The following is an 11,428-nucleotide window of genomic DNA, read 5'->3' on the forward strand; positions in this document are numbered from 1 at the left end:
GTTTACAGTTCTGTATTCCCCCAGTTTTAGTTTTCTCCTTGAGCCTTTTTACTCTTCATCTCTCTTTCCTCAGGATCTGCCATTTTCACTTAGCATTTTGTCATCTGCCGCATCATCGCCTGACAGCGCTTGGCTCCAATTGCGTTCAATCATCACTCCCTTTAAACGCCCTGAGGTGATTTGTAACAAATATTACTGTGTGAGTGCAAGCTGATGGATTTTTTACAATTTGACTTTTACAACCTTCAGTGCATCACACAATGAGGAAAATAGTAATTATAACATAGTTTTATGCTGCTAATTATAAAATAATTAATAACAATTCCATTACCTTATAAACTATAAATATTTACAAGTGTGTAATTCGTCATTTGTTATTGTAATCCCTTGCATTGGGTTGTACTTTCTACTTAAATTCTTGAAAGGGATTCAGTGCTAATAGCCCTTATCCATGTATCTATAACAGAATAGGATTTCACTTGAAATGACTTTGTCATAGGGTATTGCAACATAAAGGTTGTTCAGCCTGCCCAGTTTGCATCAACCATCAAGATTTAACTTAAAATAATCCTGCAATCATTCCAGTTCATTCTCTGCACAATGTCATGAAATTCTCTCAGTTCTACCCCTCACTCATACTGTAGGGCAAATTTACAATGACAAACTTTTTTTAAATTAAACACAGTGTGCACATCCAAAATCAAACTTTACTAATAAGCCATTAAAATCTGTGATTGCTGGAGTTTATAGGTCTGTTTCAGAATATTTTTGATTTTTCTGTGCAAATAATCATCTTTCTCTGATGTGTGTATGCTCTTTAAAACAGCACTTTGATCATACTTATAAGTATACAGTTCCACTGTAGTGATAACCTTAAGTTCAAATTTCAAAGTACGTTTATTATCAAAGTATGTATACGTTAAACAGCCTTGAAATTTGTTTCTTGACAGGCAGCCATAAAACAAAGAAACCCAAAAGAATACATTAAAAAAAACTGTCAAACCTCCCCCAAAAATTGTCCAAACAATAAAAGCAAGCAGATAGCAATCAAAACTGAAGTTCACGGAAGGGGGTCCGTTCACAGACATGAAGCCAGAGCCTTCGTTCAGTGCAGAGCCTGAGCAAACATCACGGAGCAGCGAGCCGAACCCGCCCATTCCTCGCCGACTGACTCCCCAACCTTTTCAATCTGGCCCGGCACGTAAATCGTCGTCCGAACATTGATGTGCTCTGGGGCCTGGACCATGTTGCCTCAATTCAGCCTGTAGCCAACCTTACCAGTTCAGCCCAGCGCTTAAATCGATTAAACAAGCTGGATGAACTCAGCAGGTCGGGCAGCATTCGTGGAGACGAGCAGGCAACGTTTCGGGCCGAGACCCTTCGTCAGGACTGAAGAAGGAGGGGGCAGGGCCCCTATAAAGAAGGTAGGGGGGAAGGGTGGAAAACCAATCAGAGGAAAGATCAATGGGTGGGGGAGGGGAAGCAGGGATCGGATAGGCAGGAGAGGTGAAGAAGGACTCTAAGGGGAAAGCACTGTGGGTAGTAGAAGAAGGCAGAATCATGAGAGAGGTGATAGGCAGCTGGAAGAGGAGGCAGAGTGAAGGTGGGGAGGAGGAAGGGAGAGGGAGGGAATTACCAGAAGTTGGAGAATTTGACGTTCACACCAAGGGGCTGGAGACTACCCAGATGGTCCCATTTTTACTCTGCCTCCTCTTCCAGTTGTCTATCACCTCTCTCATGATTCTGCCTTCTTCTACTACCCATAGTGCTTTCCCCTTAGATTCCTTCTTCACCTCTCCTGCCTATCCCATCCCTGCTTCCCCTCCCCCACCCATTGATCTTTCCGCTGATTGGTTTTCCACCCTCCCCCCACCTTCTTTATAGGGCCCCTGCCCCCTCCTTCTTCAGTCCTGATGAAGGGTCTCGGCCCGAAACGTTGACTGCTCCTTTCAACGGATGCTGCCCAACCTGCTGAGTTCATCCAGCTTGTTTGTACGTGTTGATTTGACCACAGCATCTGCAGTGTACTTTGCGCTTAAATCAATTGAACCTTGGGTCTTTCCTCACTCTTGGAGGTGGGCCCACTGCTTCATTTCACCTTGGTTCTGTCAAATCGAATCGCCTCAAAGTCCAAAAGGAAGTTACAGGCTATTGTTTGCAGTGATCCTTCACCAGAAAAAGTGTTATTAATATAATAAAGTACTTAGTTGTTCCCTTTATTTTGTTTGCCACTGAGAAGTAGTCATTGAGCTTCACCAGAGGCATCTTAGACCAAAAGCTTACTTTGAAAGCATAATTTATGAATGGTTTGCTCAGAACTTAGACTTCCAATATTTTTATTTTTTCCATTCAAAATATTAACAGAATCCCTCTCATCTTTAATATTTTGACCGTCTGACTGTTGCTAATTTACTTAATAAATACATGGTGTGTATCCTTTTCCCCTAACTCTCTGTTTATATAAAGATCAAAGTTTAGTTGGGCTTGCACCTCGCATTCACCCTGTGTGATCCTTTGGCCATTCTGTCAGCTCGTGGCCCTGCAGGATTCATTGTAATACTTGCCTCTACTCTGTATCTTTTTACAAGATGGAGGGGTTGTAAAGGGGCAACCAGTCACCCCAAGGCCCTGCCACTTCCATTAACGTGACTGTCTTTGATAGCTCACCACTGTCAGAGACTTTGCTTACTGCTTCTAAATATCACTGGTATTCAAAGACATTGCAAATCAGTTTGTGTGGATTCAAATAGTTATTTTTAAACAACTATAAATTCATAAAATACTTTAAGCTGTTGTAAATGCAATAAATGTGGAAATGGAAACAAAAGACTCAAACTTATCTTTTCAATGAAGGCTGCTGATTGGACTGTTGAAATTTCAGGGCTCGCTCCGTAGACTCGATGGTGTCAGGGTAGAGGTCTTCACAGTGACAAAGGAGGAGATCAGATGCACTGATTCGCAGGTCTGCACACCGGACCGGAGTATGCTTCCACCTTCCCCACCGCAGGGCGCAGATATGAATATTAAACATATTGAACATCAGGGGGAGCCATTCGTTGTTCATGGAAGTGTAGTCCAGATCAGAGCTCAATCCAGCCAATCATTTAGCTGCATAGAGGCATCTAGGTGAGCATATTCCTCGAACAGAGAATGGTTGAAATCGAATATCCTGGATATGGTTGATTTGGAGCAATGCTTTCAGATTCTACTATTGGACACAGTTTCAGACATTGCCAAAATTGCTAGGAATCGCATTCAGCAGGGATTCTAGAATACTTCCCCCGATAGCTTCTGAATTGATGTGTGCAGTGATGCATAATGCACTAAACCTGTTGGAAAATTTCTTTGTTGTAAGGGAAAGGTGATGTTTTATTGAGCGTCACATCACTGGCCAATTATTAGTATATTTTATTGGGGTATTATGCAGTGTTTGTCATGAGACATGGTAAAAAGGCAAAGCTAGTGTGCAGCATGTACATAAATAAAAAGTCAAGGAGGACATAAGCCATGCAGTGTTTGGTTTCTGTGAAATTGGCTGTGCCCAGAAAGTCAGCTCTTCAGATAGGAAGTTTGAACAAGGACATTGTATGTGGTGTTGTTCTGAAGACAGAGATTCAGTATTCAGACCTAATCATTCCAAAGCGAGTCCTCTCCATGGCGATCCATGGTGGCTGTGTTGGACTCTCCTGGCAACAGTAAAATCAAGATCTCGATTCCTATTGGTGCCATTCCATGATCAAAGAGAAAAGGCATCTGTGTTCCAGTGCTCACTGAACAGGAAGCATTTGTCATGGTTGAGTGTTGTCTGTGAAAACACAGGCCCTGTCCCTGGCATGATCTCTAAAGCACTGGAAGAAAACAAAGAGGTTCACAGTATATACATTGTAGTTTGCAAAAATGAGGTCTCATAATCCACGATTAGAATTGTTGACAAGAAAGCATGTTAACTGTTGTCCTTCATCAGACTTCTGACCCAGAGGTAATGTTTTCTGCTTTAATTGTAAACCAATTTATAATTATAAAATGAAATCTCAGTATTGTAACAATGCTGAATTATAGTATGGACTCAAAATTTAGTCTCACTAAACCTTCTGTTCTTTGATAACCAGGCCAGATACAGTGAATTCTGGTTAATTGGGACACATTGGAACCAGTACATTTTGGACCAATTATACAGCTGCACCAATTAACTGAAATTTCATAGAGGTAGGTAAAAAGGTATAGAAAAAGACAAACTACCATTTAACTGAGAACTATTTCTGCATTTAAATGAAATATAGAACAAATTTCAACACTACTAGTACCTCCACAATCCTGTAAAACTATTAGCTCCTGATAGTTATTGATGGAAGAATTCGTCCAGTCTACGCTGCCGTGTTCTTTTGATTGACTGTAAACGCACAAAGTCAGTGCAGATAATGGATTGTTGTCATACAATGCTTCTGATGATTATTGCATCCTCCTAATCACGATTTTCATTGTAACATTCAAAATGATTGTCGATACATTCACATTTGTCATAATTCCTAACTTGCTGAGGTGGTGAAATCATTTCACCTTCACTCCTGGCCGTTTCTCAAATCTCAAAGCCTGAATGCTTGAAACCACAGTGAGCGAAACAGGTCTGATTTGTCTTGCTGTTTATTTCTCATCAATTATAAATGACAAAATCCACTACTCTTTGAACACAAATACACATAACTGACACTATTTAAAAACCATACGCACCAAATACGGTGAGGTGTCTGACGGTATTTCAAGTAAGTAGCACTATGAGAGTCAGAAGCTGGCAACTGTCTCTGCCCCAATTAAGCAGCATGGTGTTCCAAATAAGGGAAGGGAATCCCAGCTATCTTCTCGATTAGTTCTTGTTCTTTAAGGGTTGTCTCAAATAAGCAGCTGTCCTGATTAACTAACTCAGTTAACCAGAATCTGCTGTATTTACCCTCACAAAAACAGTTTTTCATTGTATTCCTCATTTTTTACTTACGTTAGCCATTTACTTATTTTGGATAATCTTGCCTAATTTACTTCCCATCTTGGCTGGTTATTATTCTGATTTTAAGGTACCTATAACTCACTTGTGCTATTTCACCCAATTTATATTATTTGTTTATTTTTCATGATCTCGATTTTTTACTGATAAATCCTAAACTCTTGTCACAGTAATGATTAACAGCAAGTGTTTCAATTGACAAGATTCTCAGTTAAAGAGAATTCAAAATCCTTCTCTACTAATTGAACATTACAGCCAACTAAAACGCAAGTTAAATCAATGTGCTCAGAATGAAGAAGAGGTTATTATAATCAGTGCAGTACAGTGGTCTCTGAATATTTTGGAACATAGAATTGTAGAGGAATAGGGTCTTTAACCCAATATATCAGCACCCACTATGATGCCAATTCAACTAATCCTATTTGCACGCATGTGCCCTGTATTCCTCCAGTCTGTTTGTGCATCTCTCTCTAAATGACTCCTAAATGTTACTTTTTTATATGCTTCCATCACCTCTCCTGGCCAAAACATTCCAAGTGCCTACCACTCTCTCTGTAAGAGCGAAAGCTTGTCTCACACATTTCCTTTAAACTTCTTCCTCTAATACATAACATTTTTGCCCTAGTTTAAAAACTCAAAATTTGAAGATCAGGGTAAATTTATTGCCAAGATACATGTATCGTATGTCACCATATACAACACCGAGATTTATTTTCTTGCTGGCATACTCAATAAATCCATTATAGAATAATGACCTAATAGTGTCAATGAAAACCTGCATCAACGGGAACCAATGTGCAAAAGACCACAAACTGTTAAACAACAAAAGTAATAATAGTAAATAAATAAGCTATAAATAGAGGACATGAGTTGAAGAATCCTTGAAAGTGAATCCATAGGTTGTGGGAAAATTTCAGTGATGGGATAAATGAAGTTATCCCCTTTGGTTTGAGACCCTGATGGTTGAGGGGTAATAACTATCCCTGAACCTGGTGGTGTGAGTCCTGAGGCTCTTATACCTTCTTCCTGATGGCAACAGTGAGTAGACAGCATGGCCTGGGTGGTGGCAGGGCCCTGATGATGGATACAATTTTCCTGAGACAATGCTCCATGTAGATGTGCTCAATGGTGGGGAAGGAACTACCTGTGATGGACTGGACCATATCCATTGCATTTTCTAGGATTTTCCATACTAGAGCATTGGTGTTTCCATACCAAGCTGTGATGCAGCTGGTCAATATAATCTCCACCACACATCCATAGAATTTTGTCAAAGTTTTAGATGTCGTCATGCCAGATCTTCGCAAACTCAGAGGAAGTAGACGTGCTGCCATGCTTTCTTTGTAATTGCACTTGCATGTTGGGCCCAGACAGGTCCTCTGAAATGAAAACACTGAGGAATTTAGAGTTGCTGACCCTCTCCACCTCTGATCCTTCAATGAGGACTGGCTCATGGACCTGTGATTTTCTCCACCTGGTTGATAATCAGCTCCTTAATCTTGCTGACATTGAGTAAGAGATTGTTATATATCTATCCTATCTATGCTGCCACCCCCATAATTTTATATACTCCTATTAGGCTGCCTACAGTCCTCAACACTCCAAAGAAACTCTCCAAGTTTGAGCAAATTCTCCTTGTAGCCAATGCACTTCAACTTTACATTTTTGTGTTGATGGCTGGTTAATTGAGTGACTCCTGAATGTTAGACCAATTTGAGTAGCTGGCTCAGCTATTATTTTTGAACCTGTGATTTTGGGATGAACCATCACAGGCCCACCTAAAAGAAAGTATTTGTTTTCTTCTTAGAGTCTCCCAACACATTTCTACCTAATGCACAAGATCCACAAGCAGAATTGTCCAGCCTGATCCACTGTTCTGGGCTACCTACGTCTCAACTAGACGGATTCTTCCGATCTTAACTCCGTCCGTTCTTCACTAGTCCAGTCCCTTCCCACTTATGTCCGATTTCTGATATCTTCCTTTGCTTTGAGAGTTTCTAATTTCCTTATCCCAGGTGGTTTATTGTTACCACCATTCCACATGGTCTGAAGGCCCTCTATTTCCTTGAGGACAGGGTCAGCAAATTCCCTAAACAACTTACCAATTCACTTGGTTGTACTTGTCCTTGCGTTGAACAAATTCTCCTTCAGCTCTGCTCATTTTCAATAGTCTAATGATACACAAAGTACCGCCTGATTTTTTTAAAAGTAGGATATGTGTAATAGTCCTTGATTTAGTTTTAATCAGAACCCCTCCCTCAACTTTTTTACTAATAATTAACACTGTGTTGGAGCCGTGTCCTGTATTCATACAGAACTCTTCAAGCTAATTATTTTTGCTGCTTTTTTTCCATTCTGTTCTCGCTTTTGTATGGCTCTCTTCACTGCCTTGCAACTCAGTCTGGGCATTAGGCTGCAGCTTTACACAGAATAGGCAGCCAAGGAAGACTGATCCAGCTAATTGGCAAAATGCATTCCAAGTGAGAAGAAATTTGTATTATATGAAAAATTGTTCTTATCTGAAGCTCTCTAGCTGAAAGGACACTTGAAACCAGATACATTCACACATTTTAAGAAGGAATATTTGAGAGAGGAAATAAAGAGCAAAAGATCATTGATACTGGCATGATGGGCTGAATGGCCTATTTTGTGTTATTTCATTTTGTGATGACTTTGGCATGACTAATAAGCAGGCAGGATTTAGATGTGATGGTGTGCAGTTAAGCTTTCTAACAGCTTGAGCAATTAATGTCAAGTACATCCCCTCCTTCTCTACATTTTCTCAAGTGGAAAACAATTGGTTGATCTTAATTCCAGTTTGTCAAAGAGTTCAGGTGCTCATTGCAAAACTCGTACTGAATGATGCCAGCCAAGCTGGTTAAAGAAGTGATGGAAGCTGGCAACTTCACTGTTACGGAATTACATTGCAGAATTTGCATTTACTGAAACAATCTTGGGGAAAGATTGCATTGTACCTGACCCTTGCAACTGAACCCTGCCATCTTGTGAAACTTGAATTCAGCAAGTGGTTGATGTGGTCATATGAGGCAAGGTGAATAAAGGTTCCGTTTGTTTACAGCAGATCGACTTTCAAACAAAACACAAGCTATTGCAAGTTTTTCTAGCAATAAACGCATTATGCAAAAGTTACAATGAACTCTGGGAAACAGTACAATTTCTAGTTAATAAACGTTTAAGCTCCTCCATATTTAACTCTTTCATATTGTGCATTTACCATCATCGCATCATCGCATTGGGATAAGAACTGTAACGATGGGCAACAGCTTCCTCCCCCGGCCATAAGACTACTGCACCGTCGGCCACCGCCCAGGCCTCACCATGTATAAAGCTCCCGTGGTGATTTACTGTTTACTTTTTAATTTGTATCGTACATGCACCTTATTATTTGTTAATTTATATGTGGTAATATTACCTTATTGTGTGCGTGAGCTACAGTTATAGTATATGCACTGTTGTGCACCTTGGTCTGGAGGAACATTGTCTTGTCTGGCAGTATACATGTACACGGTTGAATGACAATAAACTCGAACTTGAAAATTTCACATTTAATCATTTGTTCGATGTTTCAACGCCTCAGTAATAAGCTGTTCGAGAGACTGCTAGCTTTCCTGTATGAGCCAATGTTTTGTGGCTCTTATTGCCAGCTGCAATCACACAGAAATTTTTTCACATCAATTCCCTTTCTTGATGATCACAGCACAGGCAAATCTCCACTTAGTTTAATAGAAGTAGTTTTGCCATAAGGTTTGTTAGTTTATTTTTAAGAGTAGGAATGCTGCTTTGGATACAATTGACTAATGTTCATAATTAAAAATATGTTCATGTTTATCCCTGTGTTGCGCTGTAATTTCCTCTGGGATCAATAAAGTATCTATCTATCTATCTGTCCATCTAAAATAATATCTTCCATGATGTAGCAAACAAGCGCACTGTTGTAAGCTTATCTAATTTTTTAAAAGACCAAGAAATACCACATTTTGCTAACCTTTATCATAAAAAATAAACATTTTATCAAAGTATTAAACTAAGTCAGTGAGTCATCAGATAGTAAATGTAATTAAATAATGATGTTGCAGCATCAGTTGCTAATGATATCCAGATAAGCTAAAAGAACTGTAATTTTTAAATGCATTGTTTTAAAGAACAAAAGACTGCAGAAATCAATCTGTGCCAAATCTTAACACTTGACTTCATTTTTTTGGTGCTGGAAATAAGTGAAAGGGACAGAAATTAATACTTCATAAATTGCAGTTTTTTGCACATATACACCAGGAAATGTTGTCAAAAGTGGGCAAGAATGATTGTAAAACCTCCAACTGAAAGTGGAGAAGGATGCCTACAATAGTTAAATAATGCATTTTCCCACCCTCATCTGAAGCTGAGTACTTTAACATATGACTAGAAATTGGATGAGATATATTTTTGGTGCTCTAAGTATGTGCTGAAGTTAGATTGAAAGCCAAATGTAGTCATATAAAAATATTTGCAAAATTAGCACATCCTTACTTAGCACAGATTTTAGCTGAAGATAAAACCTGATTTCTGAGAAAGATGGCACCAACTGCATTCATGTACCAATACCTGGGAAATGGATCAGTGTTAAGAAACAATCTATCCATGCCAGCAAGGGGCTGCATGGATGCCTGAGCAATCCCACTGGATGAGAGATTGAGTCATGTGCACCAACAGGTAAGGAGGAGCTTGTAATATCCATGGGTGAGATGGTGACTATGATCACACCCCACAGAGTGGAGTGGGACATTGTTAGCTTTATTGAATAAACCTCAATTGAAATAGTGACTACCTCATTCAGTACGAAAATTAAGATCCAATGATGTTTCTTGAAATGACTCAGATTTCATTAATTTTGCTGTGATATGTAACCTATTGGACTGTGTGCTTATAATGTAGGGTCATAACTTGCAATTTTTGTGTTTTTCATTTCTTAAGTAAATATGAAGTTGATGGATTATTCTCTGGAATAAACGTACAGTAATGTCCTGGTTAAGATTTTTACTGCTATTCTGTAGGTATTTCATTTTAGCAGTTCTGTAAGAGCAGTCTGTTCTGCTTTCAGCTTGTTTGGGTTTGAGCTGAGATAAGGGTGGCGTCAGCCAGCCAGGCTGGTGGAACTGGGAGAAAGTTCTAGAAAACGCTGTGTGGGGAATTTTTGTGAGGGACACTGGTGTCAGTCGAGGTCTTTGTGGTAGGAGCTGGGGGAAGACAGGAGGAGAGACGGCGGAGGATGCCATGCCTGTTGCACAAGGTGCTTGGTGCAGATGAATGGCTTTAAGGAGGAAGGACCAATTCTCCCGTGGGAGAGCTCATTTTTTTGAGATGGATTTTGAGTGACATTTAGAAGGTGCAGAATGTACATCGAAAATGACGGCTTCTGGAAGATTTGAGTTCCACCTTGCACATGTGACTGTTTAAGAATCATGAGCCCTTTTTGTTTTTTTTCTTTCCTTCCTTTAATAACTGGTTGCTCAAGTTAATATCTTAAATATACTTTATAATTGTATACAGTGTACGATCTGTTATTTCTTGCCAACAGGCGTTGCTGTGGGCAGTAAATCACATGGCATTCACAAAAAAAAGGGGTTTGGGTGGGTGTGACAACCCAGCCTCAAATATTTGGCGGCATCAAGATTGGATAGACCATAGATGTGCGATGCCCGAGAAAGGTGGGATCCTCGCAGCGGAGTCCAGTGGCCATTAACAAGGGGCGCCCAGCAAACAGGGTTTCAGTATTATTGAAATTACATCTGTTTTATTGTGAACTGTGTTAGGAAGAGCCCAGTCCATTTTCCTAATGTCTTGGATCATAAAAGGAAATGTCTGCAAAGACAGTAAACTCTGCCCAAATCTGCTCTATTAAAACTTTAAGACCAAGTTTCAAGTGTTTCAATTTCCAGGCAATGTTCTCCTATCCTGCTGTCCAGAGGGCGTTCTATTAATCTCATACTCCTTTCATATAAAATAAACATGATAAATCTAAAAATAACCTGGAGCAATTTGGATGAATTGAAACTGAAGATAAAGGCAGGACATGTGCTTTAGAATTTTTAGAAATTAGTTTTGGGCAAAAGGATTCAAAGTGCTTCTGGCTGTCTTTCACTTTGTGCATTTTGTGCTGAGGAAGAATGAAGGATACAAAACAAGATTTCAACCTTGATCGGGGAGTGGAAAGCTGAGAGAATTTTCACTTCTTCCACTCCATCTAGTCCACATATTTCCACTCTTCAACCTCCTTCAACCTCACCCACACAACAGATTTTAATTTGTTCACTAGCAACTCCATCCATCTCACCACACAATACAGTCCTGTTGCTCATTGTACTGCCCTGCTCAGTCACACCCATCATACAGAATGTATTCAGTTTTCAACTCTTCTCTGCTTATTTTCTACCC

At 39.7% G+C, this 11,428-nt stretch overlaps 1 protein-coding gene across 1 annotated transcript in view; it reads right to left on the reverse strand.

The window, feature by feature from the left end:
- Positions 1-1,970: 1,970 nt before the first annotated feature.
- The window catches only part of LOC132402980 (uncharacterized), a 110,857-nt gene continuing 101,399 nt past the window's right edge, over positions 1,971-11,428 (reverse strand). The window contains exon 6 of the mRNA XM_059986164.1: positions 1,971-3,848. Within this exon, the coding sequence (XP_059842147.1) occupies positions 3,841-3,848 (8 nt within the window). The 3' untranslated portion in view covers positions 1,971-3,840. The remainder of the gene's footprint in view (positions 3,849-11,428) is intronic.

Source organism: Hypanus sabinus, chromosome 12 (assembly GCF_030144855.1).
Source record: "Hypanus sabinus isolate sHypSab1 chromosome 12, sHypSab1.hap1, whole genome shotgun sequence".
Classification (NCBI taxonomy): Eukaryota; Metazoa; Chordata; class Chondrichthyes; order Myliobatiformes; family Dasyatidae; genus Hypanus; species Hypanus sabinus.